General features: G+C 51.5%; 1 protein-coding gene across 1 annotated transcript; it reads right to left on the bottom strand.

Annotated features, from left to right (window-relative positions):
- Positions 1-386: 386 nt before the first annotated feature.
- On the bottom strand, positions 387-8,776 carry RIPPLY3 (ripply transcriptional repressor 3). The gene is made up of 4 exons (XM_081087706.1): positions 8,667-8,776; positions 7,757-7,823; positions 5,414-5,481; positions 387-1,137 (listed from the first exon to the last, which is right to left on the bottom strand). The coding sequence occupies exons 1-4, from the start codon at positions 8,768-8,770 to the stop codon at positions 843-845; spliced, it is 534 nt and encodes a 177-aa protein (XP_080943832.1). The 5' UTR covers positions 8,771-8,776; the 3' UTR covers positions 387-842.
- Between the last annotated feature and the right edge of the window lie 8,667 nt (positions 8,777-17,443).

The raw sequence follows: 17,443 nt of genomic DNA, 5'->3' as shown, positions 1-17,443 counted from the left end.
GAATTTGGACACAAGAAGCTCCGTGTTGCCCTAACCCAGTGGTTCTCAACCTTCTGGCCCTTTAAACAGCTCTTCATGTTGTGACCCAGCCATAAAATAATTTTCGCCAAAGGGGTCGCGACCCACAGGTTGAGAACCGCTGGTATAGAGGAAGACAACCACATGTAACATAGTTCAGTAAAATACCTTGAGGAACGTATTCATTTGGTCATTCAACTATAAAAAAATGAAAATAATTTTACATTCAATACTTTGATTGACAGCTATGTCATTCTATTCAAGTTACAAGCCCAAAGCAGCCCCCAACTCAGGGCTAACGCTCTTCTCTATCTCTAGTCAGACCCAGAGCCCTTAAAGAACAACCATGAAAACGTTTATCCACAACTGTCTCCTAAAAAGCCATCTTTTTATTTCTGTTATTCTTACAGGAATGATTGTTTTACTTGTTCTCCATAAATAATTTTTTGAGAATGCCACGAAGCGACCACATGAACCTGTGGACAATATCTTTTGTACAAAAGCACAAACACTGCACGATGCTTCTCCGGTGAAGTGAGAGGCAGGGATGGGCTCCTGGCCTGCATGCGAGGGTCTCCTTGGACCAGCAGTGGCCGCTGGATGTGGTCTGGAAGTCGGCCCTACCTGCCGAGAGCCCTGTGCGCACAAACCTTCCCTCGGTCCCAGAGGCCGTTCTCGGTGAGTGTCCTGAAGAAGAGCCGCCTCAGGAGAAGGGGAAGCTGTGCTCTGGCCATGGTGGACAGCTGGCCCCCGGCCCTGCAGTGTGCAGGCACAGCTGTCCCCAAGGGGCACACGAGGCAGGTGTGGGGGGAGGGAGACCCCCGTTATTTGGACGAGGAGCACTCGGCACCCCCCGGAGCATCACCGTGGGGGAGCCCCCCGTGCCCTGCGGATCGCGGTGCGGGGTGTGCCGGCCGGGCTCTGCCCCTTCCTCCTGGGCCACGCTCCGTGTCTCCCGGGCTCTCTGCCCCCGGCCCCTGGGCCTCCTCCTGCTCCCCGTCCTCGGAGTCGGAGTCGTCGTTGTAGAAGTGGATGGTGGCTTGCACCGGGAAACTGGCCAGCACTTTCTCCCCAGAGCTCTGCAGATACTCTCGGCGCTTTGAAATGGGCAAATAAAGTCTAATGTTTCAGAAACAAACACAGCATTAGTCAACCTGAGACCGTCTGCACCCCGCCTAGAGGACCTCTGTCCCTAGAAGGAGCTAGCACCCCCCCCCCTATACACACACATACACACACTAGTGCATAAACGAGCTGGCAGCTGAGTGAGCAAATCCACTCGGAAAAGGGTGGCTTCTGCAGAGGGAAAAGAAAAGGAAAACACTGTTTTTGTTCAGGACTCAGAGGCTCCCTGTGACCGAGTGAGGCAGCCCTCCTGGTCCTGCTCCGGGAGGCCCTCCCGTGGGGAGTGTTGTGGCGGGTGGGACTCTGGAGGAAGCTTGACTCTGAAACCCTGGCCTAGAGGAGAAGCAGCTAAGCTTCTGGATGTTTCCATAGAGAAGCTATAGGGGCGGGTCCCTCACTTTTCCAGAATAGACAATGGCAGCCTGGCTAGTTGCCCCGTAGGAAGAGAGAGGGAGAAAGGGAAAGGGAAAGGGGACCGGAAGGGAAAAGGAGAAAGCAAGCAAGCAAGATCCCATTTGGGGGACCTTTTGGTATAAATATATCTGTGTATTTTAAAAGGAAAGGAGATGCCCTAACGGGTCTGGCTCAGTGGGTAGAGCTTCGGCCTCCAGGGACTGAAGGGTCCCTGGTTCGATTCTGGTCAAGGGCACATGCCCAGGTTGCAGGCTTGATCCCCAGTAGGGGACATGCAGGAGGCAGCCAATCAATGATTCTCTTTCATCATTGATGTTTCTATCTCCCTCTCCTTTCCTCTCTGAAATCAATAAAAAAAAGTATTTTTTTAAAAAAAGGAAAGGAGAGAAGATAGCTTATATATATATAATTGGAATCTCTAAACCAACCCAGGTTTTGTAAATGTAGGATTCCAATTATACATAGAAAGTATTTCAAACACCCCCTACTCTGGCCTGGCCAGCGTGCTCAGTGGTTGACCTATGAACCAGGAGATCACGGTTCGATTCCCGGTAAGGACATATGCCCGGGTTTCGGGCTCGATCTCCAGTGTGGGGTGTGCAGGAGGCAGCTGATCTATGATTCTCGCTCTTTATTGATGTGTCTATCTCTCTCTCCCTCTCCCTTCCTCACTGAAAAACACACATACACACACACACGCACACACACACACACAAAAACCCCAAAACCTTCTACTCTTGCCCTGGCCGGGTAGCTCAGTTGGTTAGAGCAGTGGTCGGCAAACTGCGGCTCACGAGTCACATGAAGCTCTTTGGCCCCTTGAGTGTGGCTCTTCCACATAATACCGACTTCTGTGCATGGGCCACGAAGTTTCAATCCCACTGGATGGGAGCGCCCACATGTGGTGTTTTGTGGAAGAGCCACACTCAAGGGGCCAAAGAGCCTCATGTGACTCGCGAGCCGCTGTTTGCTGACCACTGGGTTAGAGTGTCATCCCTATACACCAAGGTTTCAGGTTTGATCCCCAATCAGGGCACATACAATAAATAACCAAGTAATGCATACATAAGTGGAGCAACAATTCAATGTCTCTCTCTCCCCGCTTCCTCTCTCTCTAAAATCAATAAAAAAATAATAAAATAAAATACCTCCTACTCGCTCCATAATCTCTATCCTCAAACCTTTCATGAATCTGTTGGCATTCCCCCCTGTGGCTGAGGAGCTGAGAGGATTAGCCACTGGCCACTGCTTATTTGCAAAGAAGATTTCAAGTCTTTCAAGGTGCTGCCCCGCACCCCCACCCCCAGTGCCCAGGACAGCCCCTAACCTCCAACAACAAACAGTCCAGTCTACACAAGGTGTCAACAGTTGAGAAACTCTGCAACAGAAAACAGAATACATACCTATGACAGTGACATAAGCATAGTATAGTGTTTGGCCACATTAAAACTTAGGTGTTATGCTGGCGTCCACTAGCCTACCTTTATCTTGATGGACACCTTCCAAGACCCCCAGTGGATGCCTGAAGCCATGGATAGTACTAAACCCCGTACATACTAGGCTTTTTCCTTTATCTACATACATACAAACATATGATAAAGTTTAACTTGTAAATCAGGCACAGTAAGCCCTAACTGGTTTGGTTCAGTGGATAAAGCATTGGCCTGAGGACTGAAGGGTCACGGGTTCGATTTCGGTCAAGGGTGTAGGCCCGGGTTGCAGGCTCGGTCCCCAGTGGGGGGCGTGCGAGAGGCAGCCGATCAATGATTCTCTCTCATCATTGATGTTTCTATCTCTTTCCCTCTCCCTTCCTCTCTAAAATCAATAAAAATATATTTTAAAAAATTAGGCCCAGTAAGAGATTAACAATCACTAATAATAAAATAGAATAATTATACCAATATACTGTAATAAAAGTAAGCCAAATTATGTGACTGGCTTTATGCTACTATTAAGTAAAATAAGGGGTGCTTGAACCCAAGCACTGGGACACCCCGACAGTCGGTGGGATAACCGAGGGGCTACGAAGTGACCAGTGGGACGTAGTGTGTACAGTGTGGAGCCGCTGGACAAAGGGATGCTTCACGTCTGGGCGGGGCCGTGGGGAGGCTCGGACTTGCGACACTCAGAAGGACGTGCAATTTGCAACATGTAAGTTGCAGATAAGGGGAGGCTACTGTATTCACAGGGAACTTGATTTTGTGGGATGTCTGGGATTTGCTTTATTATTCTAACATTACAATTTTAAAAAAAAGAGCCTTAACCGGTTTGGCTCAGTGGATAGAGCGTTGGCCTGCGGACTGAAAGGTCCCAGGTTCGATTCCGGTCAAGGGCCTGTACCTTGGTTGCGGGCACATCCCCAGAAGGAGGTGTGCAGGAGGCAGCTGATCGATGTTTCTAACTCTCTATCCCTTTCCCTTCCTCTCTGTAAAAAAACAATAAAATATATTAAAAAAAAAAAAAAGAGCCAGTGACAAACGTGACCAGATGCGAAGCATGTGAGCGATGATGGAGGCGGGTGCGGGCACCGGGCACGCGCTGCACTGTCCTCTCCACTCTCCTGCCTGCCTGACATTTTCTGTAATCAACGTCTATTCAGTTTGCGATGCAGGCCGCCCCAGTCACCGCGCTTTCACCGAGTCTAAAACTGGGGCGCAGTAGCAGAGCGTCTGTGGGGGGCAGGCCCGGGCAGGTGGGGCTGGGGAATGCACACAGGGCATGACAGGGTGGTGGTCTCGCCCCAGAGCACGTCGGGATCGCCAGCAGAGCCTATAAGATACACCTAGGCCTGCCCCCAGAACAGACGTGTCAGACCCCGGGGAGCCACCCAGCGTCTGCGATTCCACGAGGATGGAAGGTCACTGACAGAAGGGCCTGGGAAAGCTTCCCTTGTCCAGCGGCCACTCCCTGGCCGCCTGAGGGGCCCTAAGGCCGCCTCTAGCAATTAGTATCCGGGGGTGCGACCCAAGCCTCCCGTCTCCCGGGCTCAGCAGGTAAAAATACTCCAATGAGAGGTCGGACTAGGCTTATTCCGGTGAAGGAAATGGGAGGCAGAGAGAGATGGAGACAGAGCAACTGCTAAAACCCTGAGCGTGAGCCACCTGCTTCAGGCTGGAAGTAAGACGGACACACAGTGAGGGTCTTGATCCCGCCGGGACCTCGAAAGCAGAGGTTCCGCTGGGGCGCATCCGCCCATCCCTCATTCAGTCTCCACGAACACTTTCCAGGTCTACTTTGCTCTAGACCAGTGGTTCTCAACCTTCCTAACGCCGCGACCCTTTAATACAGTTCGTCATGTTGTGGTGACCCCAATTTCATTGTTACAAACTGAACATAATTAAAGCATAGTGATTAATCACAAAAACAATATGTAATTATATATGTGTTTTCCGATGGTCTTAGGTGACCCCTGTGAAAGGGTCGTTCGACCCCCAAAGGGGTCGAGACCCACAGGTTGAGAACCGCTGTTCTAGACAATACACTAACATATCCTGGGGGAGAAATGGAAATGTACCCAAAGAGCTAGGTAAATAAATAGATATGCTTATATCATTCATATTAAATTAAATTTAACACAAGACTTAATATGTCATAAGAGGTACTAAATGAAAGGTATGAAGGAAAGACAGGCCAATCCAACTTGCAGCGGAAACACTGACGGAATGAAGAAATGCATGGACTCCAGAAATCCCACAATATACCCTTGAAGTTCCCTGGGATGACAGTAACTCAATAACATTGGCGAGCACAGAACTATTTGCCACTTGGTGGAAAACGCATGCAGTAGGAGGCACTACCGTGTGTCCATGCTGACATGACAAGGACATCATGCATTTCTTACTGTGAAGGTGGTTACCTGACAGGATGCTGAAACCCAAAGGCCCCCTTTGATCCGGGAGTTTGCTGGCCACCCCCTGGCTCAAGCTGCAAAGACAGACACACACAAACACACACACAGTCAAGAAGCCTCTGAAGTCGAATCCTGAAATTAAAACAAAACAAAACACAGAACGAAATCTAAGTGGCCTGCACTTGCTAGCATCAGCAGTGATTTTGGAGACGGTTTAAACACGGACGCCGTACTTGCTAAGCCCGTCTTCCTCTTGCTGTTGCCGTGATGCCCAGGGCACTGCGAGGGATCCAGAGATGGACAGGTGCGTCCCACACAGGCCCCCTGTGCAGGCGTTTTAAACCTGCTGGGGAGAGACACACATGCCTCCCGCTCCACTAACGCCGCGGGGAGGGCGGCCTGGGAGACGGGAGGATGGGACCAGGACAGCACAGGCCTGGCACTTCCTTCCCGGACATCCCCTCCTTTGCAGGGCCGGCAGGTTGCCAGGAGGGAGACGGAACAGAGGTCGACAACAGCTTGGTCTGCCTTTTATCTTCCCTGAAACGGGTGAGGGTGACTCCACTCAGGGCAGGGCTCTCTTGAAGCCTTGCCTCCAATTTCTAGGCAGTGGTATTCAACCTTCCTGATGCCGCGACCCTTTCATACAGCTCCTCATGTTGTGGTGACCCCCAACCATAAAATTATTTTCGTTGCTACTTCATAACTGTAATTTTGCTACTGTTATGAATCGTCATGTAAATATCTGATATGCGGGATGTATTTTCATTGTGACAAATTGAACATAATGAAAGCATAGTGATTAATCACAAAAACGATATGCAATTATATGTGTGTTTTCCGATGGTCTTAGGTGACCCGTGAAAGGATCGTTCGACCCCTAAAGGGGTCGCGACCCACAGGTTGAGAACCGCTGTTCTACAGCACTGCAAGCAGGGCTCTGGAGCCGAGGAATTCTCCCATTTGTCGGGAGAGGGCGCTGCTGAGTAATAAGCGCTCCCGTTCCGCACTCGCTGCGCTCACCTGGCTGAGGCTCCCGGGAGCCCTGCGCCTTACACCTGCCGCTCCGCCCTGACAACTTAGCTCTGCAAAGAGCTGGCCCCAGGAAAGCGGGGCGGCGAGCGGTACAGCCCACGGAACAGCCACCCTCCACTCCCCCCCAAAATCCATGGGCACACCTGCTTAATCCAGTGTGCCATGCTGACGCCCAGCCAGAGAGTTGCTACAGCTTAACATTTTTTCTGCAATATTCATTTTTCTCACCAATGGCCTTCTCATCACATAGGGATAAAAATCCACCTGCCTGCCTTACGTTAGGAAGTTTGCTGTAGTATTTTTATTCTTGCAACGGATAGGCTCCATATACATTTCACTTTAAAGAAAACTGCATCGTTGTAAACTTCTACATTATCTCTCTCTCAAGCACTTGAAGTCTTATGTCAAGTTTGGATGCAAAAGAAGGAATTAGTTTTCATTATTTAGACATTACATGTATTTAATAATAATTTGGGCAACGAAATCATATCTCCTGTTAATTTGATTTTTACTTGCTTCATTCTTTAAATAATAGTAACTGAGTTAAAATCCCGTTATTCACACTAATTAAATAGTCCACGCCTGCTTTCCCACACCGAGTTTCTTATCATATCACCAATAACTGCACACTAAGCCATAGGCCACATGTGTTATGTCTTTCCTAGCCTAATTAACTTCAGCATTTTTTTTTAAAAGTCATCCATTTCTATTTTAAACTATAACAAGGAAAGCTAAATTCCATGAAAGCAAGCCATTACTTCAATAAGCATAAAGCGATTTAGCTCCCACTGCAGGAAACAAAAGGAGAGCGGTGGCCATTCATCGGGAGAGTATTTGCTCAGACAACCTGAGTTCCCCCAGCAGCGCTCCCAGACAGGGTGGAAAGTGCTTCAGAAAGGGCCCGGCTTTTAACCACACCTTCTGAGCACCCCAGACGGATCCCTACCCTTGTTTGCACTGTGGCACCCGCCCAGCGCTAATGGCACACTCGGCTTTCCTCTAAGGCAGCCTTTTCCTCCCTCTCTCTACCTGTTATTCATTTGCAGGAGGAAAAGCAAACCAACATGAAAGAAGCACCGTGGAATGCCCATGAAGTAGCTACGCGGGAGCGGCTTTGCTTTTCAAGAAAGGAGAAGCAAGCAGGAGCCAGCCTCCTGTGACCCAGGTTTTATCAGCACCGCTCACCGGGCCCTGCCCCAGACCACTCTGCGTGAGACGCCGAGGGAGGGACAGGTGGAGGGGCCTGTCATTCCTGCCGATGGTGCCATTCCTGGCTGAACTGGTGGATGCCCACAACACCCCAGTTCACCTCACCTGGCTGCCAGCTCCGGTCCGCTCAGCATCCCGGGGTGTCAGGGTCCAAGGTCGCCATGGTGTGGGGCTGGAACGGAAGGGACCAAGGTGAACCCCAGCATCCTCTGCTGTCTTTTAAAGGCATGTCCTAGGAGTCATCATTTCTGCTGTGTGCCTGGAAAAGGAGTCCTGGACACCCCGGAATGTCCCCCCAAGTTCCTTGTGGATACCCAGTGCCGTGTGTGTGTGTGTGTGTGTGTGTGTGTGTGTGTGTTTCCTCCTGCAGTTCCCAGTTCCTGCCATCACTGGGCTCTGAGAAGCCCCAAATCTGATACAATGATCAGGGGACACAGCAGTGGAAGATTTTCTCCCCAGGCCTGGCTCCACTCTTCCATTCAGACTCCCGCCCACAGCTGGTGACTTGGTGGCTCTTCCTTCCAGCCGCACCGCCTCCATCACTGAAGGGTCTGGATGCTCAGAGATGATTCTGCAGAGTTAGTTCTACGGGACACAAAGGGACTATGGCGGTGCACAAAGGGGCCACGGGGGTGCACAAGGGGTCCAGGGGCTCCTCCTCTCCCGCTGCCGGGCCACCCAGCCCCGCCACGCCTTCCCGCGAAGTTGATTTCCTTCGGCTTCACTCCCTTGAAAAGGGCTGAGGCACGGGGCCCCGAATACAGGCGCAGAGATTATGACAGTCGATGTGCGGGGACCCCCTGCAAGGCTCGTCGAGGGGCCCGGACACATCAGCGTTCCCAGCGGCGCGCGTCTCAGACCTGGGAGCGGGAGTGCGGGCTCTCCCCTGGCGGGACCTCCTGGACCCCGCGCTCTGCGCCCCGGCCTCCGGCCACCGGGCTCGCCGGGCGTCGCGGTGGAACTCGGGGACCCGGCGCCCGGGCACCCCGCTCCCAGCACCGCGCGCCGCCCTCACCTCTCGGGCCCGCGCGGCGAAGGGGGCCTCCGGGGGCCGTCCGCGGGGCAGGGACAGGCGCGACCCCGCGCCTCCCGGGCTCCCGCCGCCGCCTCGGGTCTCATGGTGCCCGCGGAGCCCGCGCCCTCCAGTGGCGCCAGCGACCCGGCCGCGCCTGCCCCGCTCCAGCGAGGCGCCAGGTTTAAACCGGGGGCGGGGAGGGGACGGACACGGGAACCCGGAGGGGCGGGGAGGGCGCGGGAGATGCGGGGGGGCGGGGGGGCGCAGGGGACACCGGAGGGGGGAGGGGACCCGAAGAGCGCCGGGGGGAGCGCGCGGCGAGATGGGGTGGGGGTGGGGATGGGGTGCAGGGAGGGGGCTCGGGAAGCGGGGTGAGGGTGGGGACGGGACAGAGGAAACCCCGGGAGGTCGCCAGGCGGGGACCAGGAAGCTGAGGGAGGGGCCGCGGGAAGCGACCGGGCAGCCCGGGAAGACGCGTGGGGGCGAGGCCGGGGTGTCTCCGTCGGGACCCTCCCGCCTCCCGGGGGTTGGGGAGGGCGGGTGCGCCCCGAGGGTCCTCCCCCGCCAGGTGTGGGAGGGGAGGGTCCCTCGCTTCTTCCCGCCCCTTTGGGGTTCTCTCTCCGCGGTCCTCGGGGTTCTGATTCCTGCGCGAGCATCTTGGTCCCCAGGGTTAGGGGAACCTCACGTCCAACACTTTAAAGTGGCCTCGGGGTTTTATCATGTGCCTTAAAAATGGTCACGTCTTTTGTTTTTATTGATTTCAGAGAGGAAGGGAGAGGGAGCTAGAAACATCAGAACCTGTAACCCGGCATGTGCCCTTGGCGGGAATGGAACCCGGGACCCTTCAGTCCGCAGGAGGACACTCTTTCCACTGAGACAAACCAGCTAGGGCCAAAGTGGCCACTTCTTGACCCAGTAACTCTACTTCCCTGACTATCTACTCGAAAGATTGTAACCCGAAAGGTGTCTTTTGAAATGGGAACAAGATGTGTTTAATCACAGAGAGGTTTCACTGTGGTGTTATCTATAATGCTGAAAAATTCATCTAAAGATATGGCAATGATTAAGTGAATAGTGATGGAATGCCATGCAGCTAATAGAAACGTTTACTGAGTTTTGAATAGCACGGGGAAATATACACGATGTAACGTTAAAAGGACAAAATTGTATGAGTAGGATCCAAATGGTATATAGAGTGTACACAGGTCAAAACGAATGGCCGCCTAGTGCTGGGATTACGAAGGATTTAAAGACAAAAGTTTCCTAAATGTTCAACAGTAAGAATATATTTACTTTTATTGTGGTAAGCTATACATAACATAAAAGGGACCATTTTCAAGTACAACCCAGTGGCATTAAGTATACCTGCATTGCCACCATCCATTTCCAGAACTTTTGCAAGTCCACACCCCTTAAGCACTAACTCCCCATCCCCCTTCCTTCTGCCCAGGCAGGTGCTGTCTCTGTGAAAGTGTCTGACCAGAGGTATTGGGGCAAGCCTCCAGCGGATGGTCCAGACCACCTGTGCATGTCCCACTTAGGATCAGCACCTATATGGGAACCCCCCGCACCTCGACATAGGTGACGGGCCTTAAATATATAAAAATAGAAGCTTATTTGGGACAGCGCTGTAGCAGGCGTGATCTCCATTTTACAGATGAAGAAACGGGTCCAGAAAAGGCACCTGGTTAGACAGCCAGCACTGATATCCCTGGGGGTTTTGGAAACTGGAAGCCCCTCAAAATAAATGTAAAGGGGGAGAGAGCCCCACACAGCACCTGCCGTCAGTTTTGTGTTTTTGTACCTGGAAGGCCACACTGGCCCAAACTGGGGTCATTTGAGCGACGAAATAAAGCAGCGTGGGCTTTGATTGTCAAGGGCGGGGAAAAAAAGGAGACATATGTAATACTCTTTGTAATACTTTAAGCAATAAAACAATTAAAAATAAATAAATAAAGCAGCGTGGGGTTATAACCCAGAGTGTAAATATCAGCGAGCTCACACGGATATCAATACATATGGAAGAAGTGAATAAAGGGGGGGTGAGGCGAGGCTCCTCACAGAAGCGTTCCACATCATTTATGTCGCTGCTCTATGCGCAGGGACGTGTAGTCTAGCTCCTCGAGCCATCACTAAAATCATCTGCTATGTGTGTTTCTGTTGGAAACGAATGTAATGAAAACAACACTTATCGGTAACATAGAACAAAAGTATTGTTGTGTGTGTGTGTGTGTGTGTGTGTGTGTGTGTGTGTGTTTCCAGAGTTCTTTCTGCCATTAGGACTGTTGAGCTCGTTGGGACTGTGTTGTAATTACTTTTTAAATTTAAGCTTTTGGGGGCCCAAGGAAGCTTTTGATGAGAGGAAGTAAGCTGGCAAAGGGGATAGAAATCTGAGGAACTTTTAATTAGGTCCGTGCTTTACAAACTGGGGAAACCACGTAACTTCAAGTGTGTGCGTTCCGGCCGGGGGGGGGGGGGGGGGGGGCGGGCGATGTGGGAAGCAGATAAAATACAGGCTCTATTTCTTGCTCTGCTCCTTTAACTAAAAATTCTCTTTCTTATGCTGACTTTCAGTCATTGCTGAGGAACAAAGAGTGGAGATGTTAACTCCCAGGGTTTCCGGCTGGCCTAGGAGGAGGATACCAACAGTCAAAACATCGCCGAGGGTGGAATATTTTTACATAAACAGTGCTAAAGACCAGCGGGAAGACCGCTTCCTCTCCTTCTGTTTAGGCAGCCCCTGCTTCCTGTTACCGCTCCACCGAGGTTAGAAGTGCAAAACCAGTGTGGCCAGGGCCATGCCCCCCGCCCCCCCAAACCTGTGGGGGATCCCTTCCTTGCCTCTCCCCAGCTTTGGTGGTTTACTACCTCACTCCAGGCTCTGCCTTCATCATCGCATGGGCTCTCCCTGTGTGTTTCTGTCTTCACATGGCCTTCTTCTCCTCCTCCTCCTCCTCCTCCTCCTCCTCCTCCTTCTTTTAAAATATATTTTTATTGATTTCAGAGAGGAACGGAGAGAGAGAGATAGAAACACCAATGATGAGAGAGAATCATTGATCGGCTGCCTCCTGCACGCCCCCCACTGGCGATCGAGCCCGCAACCCAGGCATGTGCCCTGACCAGAATCGAACTGTGACCTCCTGGTTCATAGGTCAGTGCTCAACCACTGAGCCCCGCCAGCTGGGCCACACAGCCTTCTTCTTATGAAGACACCAGTCATATGGATCAGGGCCTACCCTTCTCCTGGGGGACCTCATCTGAACTAATTACATGTGCAATGACCCCAATTCCAAACAAGCTCACATTGTAAGGTACTGAGGGTAACAATTTCAAAATATCTCTTTGGAGGGGGATGCATTTCAACCGGTAACACCAGCCTAAAACTTTTCTGCTCACTTCAGGTAGGAGACAGTTTTAGGGCCCTTTTCATTCCATAGGTCATTCTCAGTTCGGAAACTGGCATGTTCCATCCTAATTATGAATCAGTCCCCAGGCCCCCTCCCAAGGCAGCTCATCAGGAGTGACCACTGCTGCCGGCAGGAAGGGGGTGGGGTTGGAGGCTGCTGCTCCCGCTGACCTCCCTGTGCCCTGCCCATTGGCCTCACGGGCTCAGTCTCCACCCTGAGTGGGAGGGGTGGGAGGAAGGGACGGGTCTGACCTGCTCTCAGGGCTGGCTCTTGCCGTCCTTATCTTCTCATGGGTGTTTGGGGGTGGGGGTGGGGGGGGGAGGTTCTTTGGAGAGTTCCACCTTGAAGTCTTCGTGTCTACAGATCTCCTGATTCTGGCAAATGCAACTTGATTGGGGGAATTAAGTTGCAATTTCTTCAGGCCTAGAAAGCCAGCGTTCCTCCCTCTGTCCCAGGCAGCCCTTAGGGACAGCATCCCCCAGGATCCAATGCCAGCTCCCTTCCCCCTCCCTGGCCCACAGCTGACGCAAGGGCCTCCTCTGGCCGCCAAAGCGGTTGGCCAGCCTCTTCTTTCTCTGGATGTCCTAGGTGATGGCAGACACACACTCACAGGGTCCCCTACTGCAGGGACACATACCCATAAGCTCTCTGGCCTTCTCCTGGGAAATGGAGGGACCAGGAGATGAAACCTCACACATAGCAAGACCAGGGCTCTTCCCAAAGAAAGCTCACCCCAGTTCTCTCCTCATTCTGGCCCCTTGTTTTTCCTCATCTGGTTGAGGTCAGCATCACTTGGGTTGCAGTTGGGTGGGGGTGTGGTGGGGGGAGGGGCTTCCTCTGGCAGGTGGGTCTTCCTCACTTTCCTTTGTATCTGTTATGCACATATCATTACGGAACATCAAGATTCCCATTCCAGTATTATCTTCCCACCGGCCAGCACACTGACCATAAATATAACAACAAAGCGGTTATTTACAAGTTCTAAAGGTGGGTCCTAAAAATTGAAGGATCTTTATTAAACTATATTTTTTAAAATATATTTTTATTGATTTCAGAGAGGAAGAAAGAGGGAGAGATAGAAACATCAATGATGAGAGAGAACCATTGATCAGCTGCCTCCTGCATGCCCTCTACTGGGGATCGAGGCAGCAACCTAGGCATGTGCCCTGACCAGGAATCAAACCGTGACCTCCTGGTTCATAGGTCAAAGCTCAACCGCTAAGCCACACCAGCTGGGTTATTAAAATATATTTTTTTAGCCCTAACCAGTTTGACTCAGTGGATAGAGCATCAGCCTGCAGACTCAAGGGTCCCAGGTTCAATTCCGGTCAAGGGCATGTACCTTGGTTGCAGGCACATCCCCAGTAGGGAGTGTGCAGGAGGCAGCTGATCGATGTTTCTCTCTCATCGATGTTTCTAACTCTCTATCCCTCTCCCTTCCTCTCTGTAAAAAAATCAATAAAATATATTTAAAAATATATATATGTATTTTTTTTAAAATAAACTTTATTTTTTAGAATAGTTTTAGATTTACCAAGAATTTGCAATATTGTTTCCATAAACCCATTTTTTGTTACTATCTTACATTAGTACAGTGTAATAGTTGCAACTAATAAACCCATGTTGGTACATTATTATTAACTACTAGAGGCCTGGTGCACGAAATTTGTGCGCGGGTGGGGTCCCTAGCGGCTGCTGGCTGCCGGCTGGGGCCTCCCTTCCCCCAATTGGCCAGCTGGGCCCTGCCCCCTGGTCGAACTCCTGGTTGAACTCCGGATGGAGGGGACAATTTGCATATTAGGCTTTTGTTATATAGGATAGTCCATTCTCTATTCAGATTTCCTCTGTTTTTCCCTAAAGTCCTTTTTCTGTTCCAGGATCCCATACACAACCTTACATTTAACCATCTCCTTAGGCTCTTGGCTTGGACAGTTCCCAGATTCTCCTCGTTTTGAATGACCTTGACAGTTTTGAGGTCAGGTATTCTGTAGAACATTCTTTTTTTTTTTTTAATATATTTTATTGATTTTTTACAGAGAGGAAGGGAGAGAGACAGAGAGTTAGAAACATCGACGACAGAGAAACATTGATCAGCTGCCTCCTGCACACTCCCCACACACTCCCCACTGGGGAAGTGCTCGCAACCCAGGTACATGCCCCTGACCGGAATCGAACCTGGGACCTTTCAGTCCGCAGGCCGACGCTCTATCCACTGAGCCAAACCGGTTCCGGCATGTAGAACATTCTTGTATTGGAATTTGTGTGCTGTTTTCCCAAGATTACATTGGATTATGGGGTTTGGAGAAGTGCGATTATACAAATATATACTTGGCCTTTGTCCCACCCAGTTCCTGGCACAACGCTCCTAAAACCCTGGGAATTTTCAGAGTGATAAGAGGTCTTTGTTTTTCATAATGAATTCTCTTCAATCACATCTGAGTTTAAGCTAATGAGGTGATAATTGCTGTGCTCCTATTGGCTGCAGGATGGGGGCTGGTAGCCAGAGGAACCAACCATGTGATCAGTGATTTAAGCTCCCTCTCTGCACCCACAAGCCCCGTGTAGGCAAAGGGGTCAGAGCCTGGCGTTGTCAGGCGGGACCGCTGGAGCGGGCAGGCTGTTCCTGAGTTGTGTCCTTCGTAGCAAACCTGTAATTGTAAGTAAAGCGCTTTCCCGAGTTCTGGAGTGTCCCAGGGATTATCAACCCCGAGGGGTGGGGTGTGGACACCCACAACTGTGTAGTGGGCTGGGCAGAAACGAGGGGCGCCTGGCTGGCGTCTGAACTGGGGAATAGGTGTTGCTGTTGGAAATGACACCACGTGTTTGGTGTCAGGAGGAGCAAACGTCTCCGGGAGGCAGACCCGAGAGGGGAAGCGGACGCCCCTATTTTTACGGAGCATCTGGAGAATCGGATCTGAAAGCCTGGAGGAAGGGCGTGAGCGACGGCAGGGCAGCATGCAGGAGGGTTTAAAATAAAGGTCTGCAGGGGCGCGTGGCGGGGAGAAGGCGGCACAAGAGACGCCTCGAATGGCTTTCTTCTTTGGACGTGTGGTCCTGCGCCTATCGGAGCTGGCAGCCCCGCCGGTGACTCCCGGCCCGAGCCCGCGTAGGCGCGGTCGGCCGCGAGGGGGCGCAGTGCGCGGCGGGGACACCCAAGCGCACCCCCCACCTCCCCACTCCGCCTCCCCCGCAGAGGAGGAGGTCCCCGCGCCGCCCCGGGAGCGCCGCTCCGATGATCGGGGCCGCGGGCTGCACCCCGGAGGCCGGGAGACCGGCTCCAGCCGGGAGAGGGGGCGGGTTCCTGGAAGGGCCGTGAGGGGACCTCGGACCCGCCGCGCTCGCTCCTCCCCGCGGGCCCGGGGGGCTCGGCCGCTGCCAGTGCGCACGCGCGGTCCGGGGCGCCCGAGCCTGGTTCTGGCGCCGCCGCCCCCCGGGCTCCTGGTTCCGTCCAGATTTCGCGTCCCGGGATCAAATGTTAGGGGCCAAGGCCAGGACTGTTCCCCCAGCCCGCCCCCCCTCCCCCGCGGCCGGAAAACACGGCTGAATTCTATAACCTGGGTGCGGGCGAAGGCTTTCTAATAACCCCAAACCCAGACGCTAGGAAAAAATAAAGATTGCTACCTTTGACAACATCAGAACACAAAAGCCCTAGAGCCAAGCAAAGCCTGCCGTCCATAAAGGGCTGGCACACTGAGGGAACCGAAGACCAAAAATCCAGTTTAAAAAAGGGCAGAGACATGCATGGACACTCTGCAGAAACTGATATAAAGCTGCTCTTAAACAATGTTCATTTCCTTTCATGGCAGAGCAGTGCGCATAACTGAGCCATCACTTCTAACCCTACCCATTGCAGAGGGTCAAAACCATCTGACGGCCTGTGGGTGAGCAGGCACCTGATACATGGCCGGTGGGAATGCGAGATGGCACAACGGTACAAGGGCTTGGCAATATCTCACAAAATCAGTATGTATTTGCCCTTTGACGTGGCAATTTACGGCTGGGAACTCACCCTCAGGAAACACCTCCACTAACATGAAAGCATATGTATGTTCAAGGTTACTCATTGCAGCATCGTTTGCAATGACAACATTCTGGAAAGAACCTCAGGCAATTGGTTGAGAAAACCTGCTGCCTCCACACCATGGAGGTCGGACTCTGCAGCTGTAAAAAAGAGCTTCATGATGGATATGGAGTGATTTCTAGGACACATTGATACCCTGAAAAGCTAAATACAAGAGTAATTTATTATGCTATTTTTTTTTTGTATAACGTAAGGGGAAATATTGAAATATTCAAGTGTCTGCTTAATTCTGCAAAAACAAACACAGGAAGAATAAGCTAGAAACGAATAAATTTAGAATCGGGTAAACTGGTTACCGACAGCGGGTGGCTGGGAATAGGCTGAACGTTTAAGAAGAGGTGACCTTTTTGACTATGAAAAACAGGTAAATGTTTTAATATTCAAAAAATAAAATTGAGTCAACAAAGATGGGGAAACGAAATCTAAAACTGCATACCAATGGAAGTAAACAAGTGAGGGAAACTATAGAGTAAATTACCCACAGGACAGGGAAGGAAACCCAAGCTGGTTTTGCACACAGCTCTTTGTGCACCTTGCATTTGTAAACAGCTCACAGGCACACAAAACCTGCACAGAAACTTTGAGCTTCCTTTAGTTGGGAGTGATCTGGAGTAGCGATCCTGACAAGGTTTTTTTCTGTGTGCTGGTGAGATGAAGCCAATTAGTAATTATAATGACAATGCGAAGAGGCAGGGTTCTCCCTGCGGGAGAGGGTGGGACCGATATGGACAAAGGAAGGCCAGGGCTCTGTGAGCTGGAACCTGTTTCCTGGATCTGTCTGCTGAAAGCCTCCCAGGCAAGGCACCCTGATGGCCTTCCTCCCGTCCGCATCTTGGTTGCTAAGGATCATTCTCCAGGCTCCTGGGAGAGATGGGGCATTCAGGGAGGGCAGGGAAAGTGAAAGGAGAGCCAGGAGCAGGTTGTGCCAGTGGAAAGCAAGACAATGGTCAAAGAAGGATAGACTCACCTTAACCGGTTTGGCTCAGTGGATTGAGCGTAGGCCTGGGGACTGAGGGGTCCTAGGTTCGATTCCGGTCAAGGGCATGTACCTTGGTTGCAGGCACATCCCCAGTAGGGAGTGTGCAGGAGGCAGCTGATCGATGTTTCTCTCTCATCGATGTTTCTAACTCTCTATCCCTCTCCCTTCCTCTCTGTAAAAAATCAATAAAATATATTTATTAAAAAAAAAAAAAGAAGGATAGACTCAGGACAATACAGGGGCCAGCTTGACAGGACTCCCAGTGGCCACATGTGGAACATTTGAGCAGCAAAATGAGTATGGCATCCAC

Source organism: Myotis nattereri (assembly GCF_964212035.1).
Source record: "Myotis nattereri genome assembly, chromosome: 3".
Taxonomy (NCBI): Eukaryota; Metazoa; Chordata; class Mammalia; order Chiroptera; family Vespertilionidae; genus Myotis; species Myotis nattereri.
The sequence above is the reverse complement of the archived record's forward strand: the minus strand, read 5'-3'. Positions and strand labels throughout refer to the sequence as shown.